Source organism: Oryzias latipes, chromosome 16, assembly GCF_053564925.1.
Source record: "Oryzias latipes strain Hd-rR chromosome 16, Olatipes_Hd-rR_3.1".
In the NCBI taxonomy this organism is placed as follows: domain Eukaryota; kingdom Metazoa; phylum Chordata; class Actinopteri; order Beloniformes; family Adrianichthyidae; genus Oryzias; species Oryzias latipes.
Window position 1 is genome coordinate 34,237,098 of NC_136252.1, and position 14,866 is coordinate 34,251,963.

General features: G+C 47.6%; 1 protein-coding gene and 1 long non-coding RNA gene across 4 annotated transcripts in view; one reads left to right on the forward strand and one right to left on the reverse strand.

The window, feature by feature from the left end:
* LOC144984618 (uncharacterized) overlaps positions 1 to 4,298 on the forward strand; it is a 43,255-nt gene extending 38,957 nt beyond the window's left edge. For 2 of the 3 annotated variants that reach the window (XR_013648416.1, XR_013648418.1), the window contains exons 2-3: positions 1,395 to 1,612; positions 2,439 to 4,298. This is a non-coding gene — a long non-coding RNA (uncharacterized LOC144984618). Of the gene's footprint in view, positions 1 to 254; positions 464 to 1,394; positions 1,613 to 2,438 lie in introns of those variants that run through there. The other variant, XR_013648417.1, reaches the window with a different exon arrangement.
* Positions 1 to 14,866, reverse strand: part of thsd7ab (thrombospondin, type I, domain containing 7Ab) — a 197,276-nt gene that overhangs the window by 12,381 nt on the left and 170,029 nt on the right. Inside the window, exons 25-27 of the mRNA XM_078933641.1 lie at positions 12,916 to 13,061; positions 12,226 to 12,400; positions 1,450 to 1,623 (exon numbers count right to left, since the gene is read on the reverse strand). Coding sequence (XP_078789767.1) covers positions 1,450 to 1,623; positions 12,226 to 12,400; positions 12,916 to 13,061 — 495 coding nt within the window. The remainder of the gene's footprint in view (positions 1 to 1,449; positions 1,624 to 12,225; positions 12,401 to 12,915; positions 13,062 to 14,866) is intronic.

Genomic DNA, 14,866 nt, shown 5'->3' on the forward strand with positions numbered 1-14,866 from the left:
ATACATTAGGAATGTGGGCGTGGTTAACAAAAAACCTCCGTTGCTAAGGAATTCCAAAGTTTACTTTTGTCGATTCTTCTAAAAATAACATTGACCTGTTCATCACCCCCAGGTGACCACAACATAAAATGGTTGCTATGGAGATAAAACCAACAGAAAAGCCGCTGTCTTGAAAAAACTTTTTTTTTGGGGGGAAGGAAGGGTGATTGAGGGTGGGCCCTCTGCGTGGTTTCTGGGATATTCTGGCCCGGTAATCGCTCCGTGTCGATCTCATTTCGGTCGTTGTTTCAGTGTTTTGGATCATGTGACCCGAGTTCCGTCCCTGCAGCAGCAGAGGCAGACGTGGAGGGAATTAGTTCACCCTTCAAGTGTGTAACTGGGACGCTGCCTTTTGTTTTTCTCAAGCGAGTCTGACATCAAAGCACTCCCCCCGCCGCCGCCGTGAGTGATGTGGAGAAATCAGGTCAGGCTGCTGCTGCTGCTGGTGGTGGTGGGGTGGGGAGGGGTGGGGGGTACTGTACAGGGCGAGCTCTGGCTGCTGTCATGATTCGTGACCAGAGCTGCACGGCGCCGGCTGATGAAGTCGCCTGGGGAGCGCCATGGATCGCAGCAGCAAATTAAAGCGGGATTTCCTCAATTACCAGAACCTGACTCAGCGAGCAAAGCAGCACCCGACCCCAAAAACAAGGCCGCTCACACGCAGGGGGAGGGGGCGGAGTTTGAATCCTGGGTCAGAACCGGTCTTCCTCTGGGTTTCTGCTAACCTCTGGGACGAAGGCCGCAGGCGGGACCTCGAGGTCTCTGCTCTACGAAAAGATGGCGGCGCCTCAGATCCACCAAAGGGTTAAACCTGTGCCGTCTGTACCGCGTACTGTCACCTTCTGAAAAAAGATCGAGGTCCTGAAGACAGAAAGTCTCCGTGAAGTTGCCCCCCCTGTTTCAATGTATTTCCGATTTTAATCTTAGTTTATAAATGTCCTCCATCATCAGAAAAACGCCACAAGAAGAAGTTAAGAAAAACACCAGACACACTTTTTTAAATGGAAGTGGGTCTTAAAGGGCGAGTTTCTGGACGTCTGCCCCGACGCTTCGGTCACCTCAGCTCAAGCCCAACTCAAAAACACTTCTGAGCTTCATCCACAGCTGTTCCAGTTGGAGTTTGAGGGCCGAAGTCGACCTTCTTCGGCCGGAGGTCAAACTTTACCCCAGCTCGCCGAATTTGGTCTAAAGTCATCAGAAATTTAAGAAACAATCCCTGCTCATCCATTCCAGCTTCATGAGTCACCATGGAGATAAAAATCGAGGGGTGGAGTCTATGGAGAAGTCTGGACCGGCTTTAAGGAGCTTTTATTTGTTCAGATTGAGAATAAACCGGATTATTTGTTTCTCTTCAGACCTCCTGTCGGCGTTTATGAGCAGCAAACGCAGACTCTGATGGCGGCGACTTACCTGTGCAGGGTTTGGACTCCCACACCTGATCCGGGCAGAGCTGCAGGTTCTCGGGCTCCTGGGCCAGCACGGCTCGAGAGCGGACCTGGACCGAGCCGAAGTCCACCCCGGCCTCTTTGACGCAGATGTTGACACAGGAGCTCCAGTCCGACCACTCCATCAGGTAACACTCACCTGGAACACCAATGCAAGTTCAGTTCAAAAACCCAGGACTCTTTGCTCATTAATAGTTAAAAACCATCAGTTTTTAAATTATATGTCTAAGTTTTATCCCTATTTTCCAGAGAGTGTCTTAAATATTGATACGACTGTGAACTCAAAACGTACCTGAATAAATACAAATAAGGTGATTTCCCTACAGCTCTTCTACATGGGATCTTCAGATTACATTAAAAAAAAACAGAAAAAGTGCTTTTGAACCAGATTCTTTTTATTTATTTCATTTTCATTAAGATATTTACTTTTTTTGTGTAACTGTTTCCACATTTCACCTACAAATTAAACATTTCTTTAACAAAGTTCCAAATGTTTCCCCCCTGTCAAGGATAACGGTTCGCTCCCGTCTTACAGTTTTTCTGTGAATTTACTGTCAAATTTGCAAATTGCCGTTTTTATCCACGTCAGAATCTGCTCGAATGATGTGAAGTGGGCAAACGGTCGAACAGCGTTGGTCGCTTAAGGAACGTTTGCCGCCGACAGCGGCTGCGATGTAAAAAAAGAAAAGAAAACAAACCAGTAGGGGGCGCCACATACTGTCCATGTGTGGTTGCTCAAAGCCAAAAACATCCACAACTATTTGACTGCGTGAAACAAAAATCTGATCCAACTTATCGGGTAAAACAGCAGATTTGAGAGCTCCAACAACAAATCGCCTTTATGGCTCCCAGGCAAAACGACTGCAGAGAAAAACCCATGTAGATTCACAGCAACCGTTAGTTCATGAGAAATACAAAACAACAAACAGGCACTTCCTGTCATTCCATCCACAGGTGTATCTGCATCACGTCCCTCCAACAAACCACCTCTGAGTGACAGATGAACAGGGAGGAGAACCGCAGTGTCCTTCAGGCGGGGAGCAGAGAGGAGGCGTGTCATTATCAACGCCGCCCTGTTCGCCCTGTCCGCAGAAGACTGAAGCAAAAGCCGTTAATCAGACGTCTTCTGAGCCTAAACCGTTCTGATGAGGACCAACTGCAGGAGTTCTGACGCCAGAAACCCAGACGGAAGGACAGAGACTTGTTGAGTTGTGTCTCCGTCTTCGTTTGAGGCGTTTTTTAATCCTTCTGATGGTTTCAAAAACCATCTTGTGTGGGAAGAGCTCCGTGATTTTCCTGTGGGTCGGTTGTTCCCTTTGGCCCCTGACAGACCTGTCTGAGGAGCTTCAGGCGAGTCCTGCAGTTTTCTGCTTCTTTTTGAATTCAACTTTCACGAGCCGTTTCAGAAAGTGAGCTTAGAACAGATCATCTGGGCTGCAGCTGAAGGACCACAAGGTGGAGGTAACCAAACGATGGAGAGTCCTGACGGCTGATGGAGGGTCCCGACGGCTGATGGAGGGTCCCGACGGCTGATGGAGGGTCCCGACGGCTGATGGAGGGTCCCGACGGCTGATGGAGAGTCCTGACGGCTGATGGAGAGTCCCGACGGCAGATGGAGGGTCCCGACGGCTGATGGAGAGTCCTGACGGCTGATGGAGAGTCCTGACGGCTGATGGAGGGTCCCGACGGCAGATGGAGGGTCCCGACGGCTGATGGAGAGTCCCGACGGCAGATGGAGGGTCCCGACTGCTGATGGAGGGTCCCGACGGCTGATGGAGAGTCCCGAAAGCTGATGGAGGGTCCCGACGGCAGATGGAGGGTCCCGACGGCAGATGGAGGGTCCCGACGGCAGATGGAGGTTCCCGACGGCAGATGGAGATCCACAGCAGAGGTTTATTTATCTGAAGCGGTGACTTCCTCCTCCAAAGGAGAACGATTCATCCCTTCATGGCAGGATGACCCAAAACAGATCCCTCTGTCAGAGGGATCATTTTGGGAAGGAAGAGTTGGTTTAGAACAGGCTGCAAACACGTTTGGGACGTGGTTAATAACATGATCTGGAACACGTTTGGGACATGCTTGGGTACAGGGTTTGGAACATGTGTATAAAATAGGCCTTGGTCTGGAAAATGGTTAAGAATACGGTGCGGAAAACTTTTGGAACACAGGTTAGGAAAATGATTAGGAAGATAGAAGCACAGCCAGGAACATGGTTAGGGACATGATGTGGAACATGTTAAGATCATGGCTGGTGAGCTGCAGCTCTTGAATGACTGACAGACCAGACAAAAGGTCCAGTTCTTTGGGCCCCTGGTGCGATCCAGAACACTGTTCTGCACAGAGATGAGAGGTTCTCTGAAGAAGCTACTTCCTGTGTTTCAGTCCAGCGGCACAGGGGGTCTCGGCGCCGCACAGGGGGTCTCGGCGCCGCACAGGGGTTCTCGGCGCCGCACAGGGGGTCTCGGCGCCGCTCGCTGTCTGATCAGGTTTGCCGTCTCGAGCTCATTAGCGATCCGGCTAAAGTTCATCCATCTGCTCAAAGAGTTTGTCTCCAATCATTCCTCCTTTCGTTTCATCTCCATGAAAATCTTTGAAGAGTCGTCAAATATTTGAAGCACTTGGACAGAAAACGTCGCTGGACTCATTTCTAAATCACTGAAGGATTGTCTGGACAGCTTTTCTGGTTTCTCCTACGCTTTCCATCCTTTTTGCTTTTGCAGTAAGTCTTTATTTGGTGTTCTCCCAGCAGCAGTGGAGCTGGGTTTAAAATGTTAAAACTATCTTTTCTGACCTAATAAAGCTGCCAAAAACCGGCTCCTGCCTGAATGTGATGCTGTTTACCTCAAGAGTCTCGCTCATTTACATTTCACCTCTAATTTGACAGAAATCCTTTTGTTTTCCAAAACCAAGGCTCAAAGCAGGTAATCACTGCTCGTCACCCACGCATGAAGTGGATTTCCCGACGAGTCAGAGGCCAAAGACTGAGATTTTTGGCAAACCTTTCATAAACTCCCAATTTCCCATGACACTGTTTTTTCTAAAAATGAGAAATACTCGTTGTGCAATAAGCAGGGACTCGCTCAACGAAGACGGTGCATCAGCAGAAGGTCTTAGAAATCATCATCAACCTTCCAGAATGAACTGTGGATTTGTGCAGCAGGTGCTGGTCCTGGACTGGAATCTGGTGGTTCCCTGATGGGATAGACGGGGCTCGTCCTGTGGTGCCAGGTTTGAGGGTTACCTCCCCGCTGTGACTGCTCGTGCCGAAAATATGTGCACACATGGTGAACTAATGCGCTGCAGGGGGATCGCCCAGTAAAAAGGGAAAGTGTCTGCTTCTGTTAGCAGAGAGGACACAAACCTGAACCTTCAGACCTCGCAGGTTTTCTGCATCTTATTTTTCATCTGGCATAGTCTCTACTGACTGTAAATCAAGTGAATTAAATAGTTTTCCTGCAGACATGAGTTTATATTCCTGTGCTGGGGGGGTTAAAGACTGAGAAAAAACACTTTATTGGCCTTAGAGAGTTTGAGGGGTAACGGTCTGACGGTCCAGGAATGATGTCCCAAGTCAGTAGACCAAAGCCTGACCAGTGGGGAAAAACTGCAGAGTCCAACCAATCCCCTCCCCGATCAGAGAAATGACCTTTATTTTCAAAAACAACCTATGAAGACAGCTGAGACCCGTAAAACAAACCCAGAGCCTCAGCCACATCTTATGCCACATTCACACCGGGCCCGGAGACGCGCGTTCAATTAACCCTGTCCAATGAAAAGTCTGGGTAAATGTACATGTATGCACATTTCAGGCTTTATTGTCTGTTTTCAGGCTGTACATACAAAATCGGACTTTGTGTTCTCTGAACTGTTCCAAACCAAAAACACCAACCGTTGGTTTATGAAAGAGTCAAAGTGACTCCAGTTGAACGTTGACCTATAGGTAGCATCCCTTTTAATTCACTGATGTATCAACCGTTTGAAAATTGATCATTAAAGAAACTAGAAGGAGCTGCTTTTCCAGAAGAAACTGCAGGGTTGAATGTTGTGTTGCTGAATGAAAATGAAACTTGTTGGAGAATAATTGGCTAAAAAAAACAAATAAATGATCAAAGTTGACCATTTAAAGTGAAAACAGCACAAAAACGATATGTTTGTGAAAAATGCCAGAGCCGGGTATCGAACCAGCGAGCTTCTGCACCAAGGATTCCCCATTTATTTCAATGGAGGCAGAAATCCTGAAATATCTAGAAAAGTTCAAGGATTTGAAGGACCAAAAGTCATATCTGGAAAAAGCTGAAAGAGCTGAACATTTGAATAGATGAAAAATTGTAGAAGGAGTTAAACGAAAAATGGTGAAAGATGCTGGAATAAAGAAAGAGAAACAGGATTTATAGCCTTTAACCCATTGTTATTTGTGTGGAACGTACCATTGTTGTGTGTGGTGAGTGTATTGTGAAGTATTTGTGAGGCTAAGGGAAGTTCCACGCACGTATGACGTACGGGTGATGCTGTCGTACGCCGTCCTTACGCCACCGTCTAGTCGTTAGTGAGGTGTAGGTACCGTCTACGTACTGACCGCACACGCACAGTGAAGAGGGATGCTGCACGCACAGTGTGCATGTGATACGTCAGTGTCCATAGGACGTCCACACAAAGGACGCGCACGTATCACGTGCACAGTGCTAATGGGCTACTTCCCCTTACGGGTTGTTCAAGTGTTCAGCAATGACGTAGAGCAAAACATGCATGAACATCCTCTCTTTACGGGCTCTTGGTATTTCCTGCGGGTCACCTACAACAGCGGTCCCCAACCCCCAGGCCGCCGACCGGTCCGTGGGTCATTTGGTACTTATATATATATTACTTCCGTTTTATCTATTTCGGAATCTGAAAGATGTTTTATTTTGAAAAATTGCCCGATTCTCTGTTCCATCCGTCTATGTCACTTTTGACGCAGGCCAAGGCGCTCTCCACCGTCATGTGATAGGTTACTGCTAAAATAAAACCCAGGAGCTAGCAAAATGAGTAAAAAACAAACGTCTTTGGAAAGTTTCTTTGCCAAGGCGAAAAGGCTCAGCCAGGAGACAGGAGAGGAGCCTTCCACTCCCAAAATAAAGAAAGCTACATTAAATAGACATATCTTTTTTACACCATGAGTGTGGGAAGGGGAGAGGCACGTAGTATTGGAGGAGGATACAAACTGTTCTATCATGGTGTTGATAGGAAGAGAAACGGGGTAGGAGTGATTCTGAAGGGGGAGTTTGTAAACAGTGTTCTAGAAGTGAAAAGAGTCTCAGACAGGATGATGAGCTTAAAGTTAGAAATCGAAGGGGTGATGGTGAATGTAGTCAGTGGGTATGCGCCACAGGTTGGCTGTGAGTTAGAAGTGAAGGAGAGATTCTGGAGTGAGTTGGATGAGGTCATAGAGGGTATCCCCAGAGGAGAGAGAGTTGTTATTGGAGCAGACTTTAATGGGCATGTTGGTGAGGGCAATAGAGGTGATGAGGAGGTGATGGGCAGGTTTGGTGTGAAGGAAAGGAATCTGGAGGGACAGATGGTGGTGGACTTTGCGAAGAGGATGGAAATGGCTGTAGTCAATACTTACTTCCAGAAGAGAGAGGAACATAGAGTGACATACAGAAGTGGAGGTAGGAGTACTCAGGTGGACTACATCCTATGTAGACGAGGTCATTTGAGAGAGGTTAATGACTGCAAAGTGGTAGTAGGAGAGAGTGTAGCCAGACAGCACCGCATGGTGGTGTGTAAGATGACTCTGGAGGTCAGGAAGAAGAAGAGAGGGAAAACAGAAAAGAAGACCAAGTGGTGGAAGCTACAGAATGAAGAAACTTGTGAGGAATTTAGGCAGAAGTTGAGACAGGGTCTGGGTGGTCAGGATGAGCTTCCAGAGGACTGGAAAACTACAGCAGAGATTATCAGGGAAACAGGTAGGAAGGTGCTAGGTGTGTCATCTGGAAAGAGGAAAGACGGTAAAGAGACTTGGTGGTGGAATGAGGAAGTACAGGAATGCGTCCAGAGGAAGAGGTTGGCTAAAAGGAAGTGGGATGTAGAAAGGACTGAGGAAGGTAGACAGGAGTACAAGGAAGCGCAGCGTAGAGTGAAGAGAGAGGTGGCAAAGGCCAAACAGAAAGCTTACGATGAGCTTTATGACAGGTTAGACACAAAGGAAGGAGAGAAGGACTTGTACAGGCTAGCCAGACAGAGAGACAGAGATGGGAAGGACGTGCAACAGATAAGGGTGATTAAGGACAAAGATGGAAAGGTGCTAACAACCCAAGAGAGTGTACAGAAAAGATGGAAGGAGTATTTTGAGGAGCTGATGAACGAGGAAAATGACAGGGAAAGAAGGGAGGAAGATGTGGTTGTTGTGGAGCAGGAAGTAGCAGAGATTGGAAAGGATGAGGTTAGGAAGGCTCTGAAAAGGATGAAGAGCGGAAAGGCCGTTGGTCCTGATGACGTACCTGTGGAGGTATGGAAGTGCCTAGGAGAGACAGCAGTGGAATTTCTAACAAGGTTGTTCAATAGGATTTTAGAGAGTGAGAAGATGCCTGAGGAATGGAGGAGAAGCGTTCTGGTCCCGATCTTTAAAAACAAGGGTGACATGCAGAACTGCAGCAACTATAGAGGAATAAAGTTGATGAGCCACACAATGAAGCTGTGGGAAAGAGTAGTGGAAGCCAGGCTTAGGAAGAAGGTGGAGATCTGTGAGCAGCAGTATGGTTTCATGCCCCGTAAGAGCACCACTGATGCCATTTTTGCTTTGAGAATGTTGATGGAAAAGTACAGAGAAGGTCAGAAGGAGCTGCATTGTGTGTTCGTAGATTTAGAGAAGGCGTATGACAGGGTGCCGAGGGAGGAGCTGTGGTACTGTATGAGGTCGTCTGGAGTGGCAGAGAAGTATGTCAGAGTAGTTCAGGACATGTATGAGAGAAGTATGACGGTGGTGAGATGTGCTGTAGGTCAGACAGAGGAGTTCAAGGTGGAGGTGGGACTACACCAAGGATCAGCTTTGAGTCCTTTTTTGTTTGCTATGCTGATGGACAGGCTGACAGACAAGGTAAGACAGGAATCTCCCTGGACAATGATGTTTGCGGATGACATTGTAATTTGCAGTGAGAGTAGAGAGCAGGTGGAGGAACAGCTAGAGAGGTGGAGGTTTGCTCTGGAAAGAAGAGGCATGAAGGTCAGTCGTAGTAAGACAGAATACATGTGTCTGAACGAGAGGGATCAAGGTAGAAGCGTTAGGTTACAGGGGGCTGAGGTGAAGACGGTGCAGGAGTTTAAGTACTTGGGGTCAACAGTTCAGTGTGATGGGGATTGTGGAAAAGAGGTGAAGAGGCGAGTGCAGGCAGGTTGGAGCGGTTGGAGGAAAGTGTCAGGAGTGTTGTGTGACAGAAGAGTGCCAGCAAGACTCAAAGGAAAGGTGTACAAGACAGTGGTGAGACCAGCTCTGCTCTATGGGTTAGAGACGGTAGCAGTGAGACAGAGACAAGAGGCTGAGATGGAGGTAGCGGAGATGAAGATGTTGAGGTTCTCCTTAGGAGTGACCAGGTTAGACAGGATAAGGAACGAGTACATCAGAGGGACGGCTCATGTTGCCTGTGTTAGCGACAAAGTCAGAGAAGCCAGACTGAGATGGTTTGGACATGTTCAGAGGAGGGATAGTGGATATATTGGTAGAAGGATGTTGGAGATGGAGCTGCCTGGCCGGAGGGCAAGAGGACGACCAAAGAGGAGATATTTGGATGTCTTAACAGAGGACATGAAGTTGGCTAATGTTAGGGTAGAAGATGTTCATGATAGAGTGAGGTGGAAAAGGATGATTCGCTGTGGCGACCCCTGATGGGAAAAGCCGAAAGAGAAAGAAGAAAGAAGAAGAGTGTGGGAAGGGGAGAGGATGATCACACCTGTACGATGTACAATGTCATGCGTGTCAAAATAAAAGCTCAGGGTTCGTATTGTCACGTCTCTGTTCCTCCTTCATGGTAGCGTTGCTACAATAATCACTCATCATATTTTAAAGAGCGGTCCGTGAAATCTCCGTCTGACGTCGTACCGGTCCGTGGCGCTGAAAAGGTTGGGGACCGCTGACCTGAACGGTTCTGCCTGTTCTTCACGCGTAGACAGCCCGTCTCCACCCACACGGACAGCTGGAACTACGGCTTTAGATGAAGACTTAATGCAGAATCGGTAGGATCTGGTTCTGCTTTCCACTCACTGTAACCTGGAAACCTTCTGGAAGGTTTTCCATTGGTTGGAGTTAACTCTGGAAGCCAGAATAGATTTCTTCTTCTGGATCAATAAAAATAACTCTGACTGTTGTTTCAAAGGCTTCTGCCTATTCATTTACTTCAAAGAACAAGAATTTCAATTCACTCCAGTCTTGGAAATGTCTAATTATTTTCTCTCTCTCTGTATTTTTACTCACACTCAATGATTCGTTGCAATAAAGAAATCACTGCTGCTGGTTTTTGAATGAGAAATGTTGTGTTAAAGTCTTTATTCCTGAACTTCACCTATAATCAGCACCAGTGATGTTCAATCAGCAGCTCCATTTAAATGTGAGGCGAGGAAAGGCGTCGAGTCGACACTTCCTGGTGCAGAACCCAACAGATTTCTCTTCTGCGTGATCGGGTCACAGTCTGTTTTTCTTAAGCCCTGAGGATTTGGGTTATCTTGCTCACACAGGTCTGGCTTGCAGCGGCTTCACCTCACATGTGTGCACATTTGAAGCTCTTTGCTTGTGCGCCGCTTCACTGTATCCGTGGAGCAAACTCATCTGCAGGGGTCACAGCTCGCATAATGGAGGAGCAGGTGGGCCTGATGGTTTTTGTTTTTTTCCACGTGAGGCCTGCTCCAAGGGGTCGTCTGACCGCCGCCTCGGAGGAGGAGCCTTCAGAGGGTTTCACACTTTGGGTGTGAGTCACCGAGAGGGCGACACTGTGACTCAGTCTTGAGGGGATAAGGTTACTGCAAAAGGCGGCAGTGGAACGCCAACCAAGTGGATCAATTGTTGCAAAAGGGTCTCACAGAGCGTTGCGCACAACAGTCCATTAACTCGGCCTTCGGTTGATCTTCTAAACTGAGACCTCATAAAGACACTGAGCTCCAACACCAACGGATGCTGGGGCTTTTTTGAAACATGAATAGTTTTCTCTGTCAATAAGCCAGATCGATGCTCTGAGGTCTCTTTGCTCCCAAAACAGCAACAACAAAGCAAAGCAACAAACCAGGAGTGAACCTGCAGACACAGTTATTTAACTCCAACCCCAGAATGACAGAAAAAAACAACCTTTAAGGCGGTTAAACCCATGCTGACAGTATGTAGACAAACAGCAGACACACACGCTCTGGTTCTCCTTCTGTTCAGTATTCTGGTTCAAAGCTGAAAAGTTCACTGAGAGTTCTGGCCGTCGACTGTATTCGGGAACTGGACTGAGCGAGAGAGAGAAAATACTTTACTTCACCAAAATGATGTCAAATCAGTCGCCATTTGTTCACAATACTGACACCACCAGGCATCAGGATGCAATGATCCGTCCGAGTTGGTTTGAGTCAACGTTTCTATGGCAACCACTCTTACCAATCAGGAGTGAGCTTGTTGGAAGGCCACACCCTTACACTTGAAAGTGGGCTACACGAAATCTTTCAATGGTTTTGTAACGTTGGACATGGGGGCCAGCAGGCTCCACCTACTTTTATTGAGGCACATGATTGGTCAGTTAATAAGTTTAATAACTTGAACTAAAGCATAAATATTTATTAAAAGGAGGATTATCAAGAACATGTTTATGAAAGGAATCAGAGAAAGAATGCTAACTCTGACCAATATTTAAAGTGCTTCGAGCTTTTTATAAAAAAAGTTCGATATGATTTGAATGACTGAGTATCAGTCAAAGGGATTTTGGCTTCTTGGAGCCAGCGGGCACTTCCTGTTCGGAACAGCAGAGGGGCGGGGTTACTCAGTCCAGTATCGTATACAGTCAGTGATTCCGTCACCAAACTGCAGCGACTTCAGATACAATAAACAGGACAAACTCGGATGTGCAAAAAAAAGAATAAAGTCACTGAGTTTGGGCCTGCAGCCTGTAAGCCCACCCTCTCATCTCTCCTGACCTCTGATAGGCTGACGAACCTGTCACTCTTCAAAATGGAGTAACAGGTTTACCCCGAAAACAGCAGCAAGTTTGATTCCGTAAAAAGAAAATTCCCATTTCTGGACAAATGATCAGTTTGGATAAATACTCGGTACTATCTTTTTAATGCGTACATTTTAAATATCAAAGTTTGGTGTAAAAAAAGTCAATATTGACACTAAGTAAAGTTAATTGGTAGGTAGTTACTTAAGTAACTAAATGTTTTAGTTTTTCTTGGAAAGCAAAAGAAAAGACATTTCCAGAAACGTTTTTCTTCTTTGGCATCGATTTCTTTATGTTTATTTTTTGACCATAATTATTCATAAAGACCCTTCTTTTTATAACATTAAATCAACTTTGTTGTTCTTATTCTGACAACTCAGGCTTTATTCAGTAAATGATGTGAAGTTTGATCTCAATATGTTGACTTGAAAATGTAATACCGACCGTTTTGTGTTCATAAAGATCAAACGTGATCCGTGGCCATGCTGCGTTCAAGTGCAATGGGAATGTTTGCTTTCAGAGCTCCGTCCTAGTGACGGGGGGCGTTTGGTGAATTACTGGAGCCAGAATCCCGGCGGTCTTACCCGGACACGGAAGGGTGCAGGGCTCCTTCAGGTGGATCTGCTCGTCTCCGTTGACGGCCAGCTCCAGGTCGCTGCACAGCTCCTCGTCCACCATGATGAAGTCTCCGTCTGCGGATCCGTCCGACACGAAGCAGGACAGGTTCCTGTAGCGCACGCCTTCTCCACACACCACGCTCTGACAGAGGAGAGGAGAAATGTTCTGTCCACCAATCACAGCCTCAAAACTTTCTGTAGAACTTCTGGTGGCTGAAAGCAGCTGGAAGGCACCAAGGCACCAGACTGTTTGGCACCAAATGCTCTGATGGATCATCAGAAACCACGGCAACCACGTGACCTTCTACCTAAACGCCATCTTCTCCGTCCTTTGAAGCTAACTTCTGTGGGGTCAAGAGTTGATGGGGTCAAAATGCTTCCAGGTCTTTGGCCTGATTACAGTTTTTTTTTGTTCATTTTGATATAAATTTCCCACAGAAGTGAGAAAATGTAAAACCTTTACATTTTCTAAAGAGCTGTACAGTTTGGGGACATGAAAAAAAGCGGGAAGAAGACTGATTTGGTCAGAAGTTTGTTCATCTGCAGAGAAGACTTTTGTTTTTCTGTAGGATCCAGTTTTTGGATTTTCGTGGAGACGGACGGCGTTTCACGGGTCTGGCGTTGTGGCGTTTTTCCCGCTGTGGTTCATGAACCTACCTCCACCCGACACTCGGACCAGGCGCCGTACTGCCAGCGGAAGCAGGGCCGCACAGGACAGGGCTTCCACTGCTCCACCTGGGAGGGACAGGGCCGGCCGTCGCCCTGCGACGCCTGAACCACCAGGCGCTGCCGCCGCATCTTTCCTGGAGGGGGGGAGGGGACAGGAGTTGGTCCAGTCTGCAGACGTTTCTTGATGTCAAAGTCAGCAGACTGCAGAGGCGATGACAGTTCTGACAGTGGGGTTTGCTGCACATCACTCATGTTAAATGTACGTGTTTATGCTAAATATAAGCAGCTGGGTTGAGGACAGAGATGAGAGTAAAACAGCAGAGGAACCTGCAGATGAGGCGACTCGGACCCTGACAGCGAGCTCCAACAAAAGAGGCTCGCTCTTCATACCACAAAGGGATGTTCTCGCCTCAGAAAGCCCCTCTGCTTACCTGCAAACACAAAGCCGCCTAACACACAAACCAGAAAAAACAAGCTGCTTAGCCTCGTCTGCCATTCCAGCAGCAGATCCGCCCACGCGCTCCAGAACTTATCAGATACCTTCATGTCTGCCTCCTTTTGTTTCTGCCTAACCTGAGTTTATTCTTCTCATTAAACGTTTTGTGAAGCTGCTCCGTCTCCAAAGCACCCTGAGGAGGAGGAGGAGGAGGAAGGTGGACGCAACAAAAACCCAACAGCGAAGGTCTTCCAGCTGCTCTCCACTAAACTCCCGTTTTACTGTAATAAACAGCTTTAGAGGTCGACTTCTGTGCAGAAGCAGAGCCGAGATCCTGGAGCCTCAGGTTTGGCCTCTGAAGCTAGAATGGATTTAAATCCTAAAATGACCAAACGCCATCAGATGCACACCTCAGCTTTACATTTTTCTTTGCTCCCAATCTGCAGGACTCCTGCTTGAATTTCCAGATCTGGAACCTCCAGCCATCAGGCATCTCTTCGGTCAGTCTCATCATTCAGCTCCTGTCGCCCTATTGTTTTTGGAAATGTTTGGTTCGTTCATGAAGGTAGACGGCGGCCGTCAGTCAGTCAGGTGGGAAAATGACGCCCCCCGGTAGGCAGGGGCATAATCAAAGCGCCACACATTTGAATGTTTTAGACCCCATTGCCTCCCGAGACCCCCAGCAAGGGCAAAGCCCCGTCGCCCAGAATGAAGGTCCGAGCGGTCCAACCACAGCAGGAGTCTTCATGGGATGAAGAGCATCGATTGCCGTCTCACCACAGTTGCCGGGATCTCCAGATTGGTCATTGCCGGCCCCCGGCTCATGTCAACAGCCCTCGTCAAATGCCCCGCCCTGCCACCGCCCGACTCCTAACACCTGGACGGTGGGACGGCAGCACGCGGGCGGGGGGCGGCTGGAGTCTGACGGCGTACCGATCATCGGACCTCGGAGACGCTCCGGAGTCAATTATCACGCTGCTGCCTTCCTGCCACCACCCCCACCCCCCGTCACTGCGCTCGACCTCCAACTAAATGCCAAATGCTCCAAAATGAAACTCTGTCTGTCTGGAAGCAGCAGAACCATCAGAAACACAATTGAAGGAGCTAAGCCTACAACTCAGCTACTGAGGTTGTTTTTGACCCAGGTGAGGTTGACGCGCATCTGTTTGCTCCAGTCATTAAATGTCCACTCCCATTTTGTATGGCGATATTGACATTTATTTGCTGTCGTTTTACATACATACTTGCGTGTGACATTGACCAGCCTGCGTTCTTACGCTCGTGCGATACTGCGGTCAAAACCCTTTGCCCATTCCGGGCCAAAACACCTGACAAACACTGTGACGTCTTCCTTTACATACAGAATCTGCCTACTGGCAGTAAGGTGAATTACAATCACATTCATGGCTCCTACAACAATAAAAGGGATGATTTGATGAGGATGAATGGACAACAATAGTTAATTCAGGCCTCCACTGCTGTTAAAAGTTAATTAACACTTAA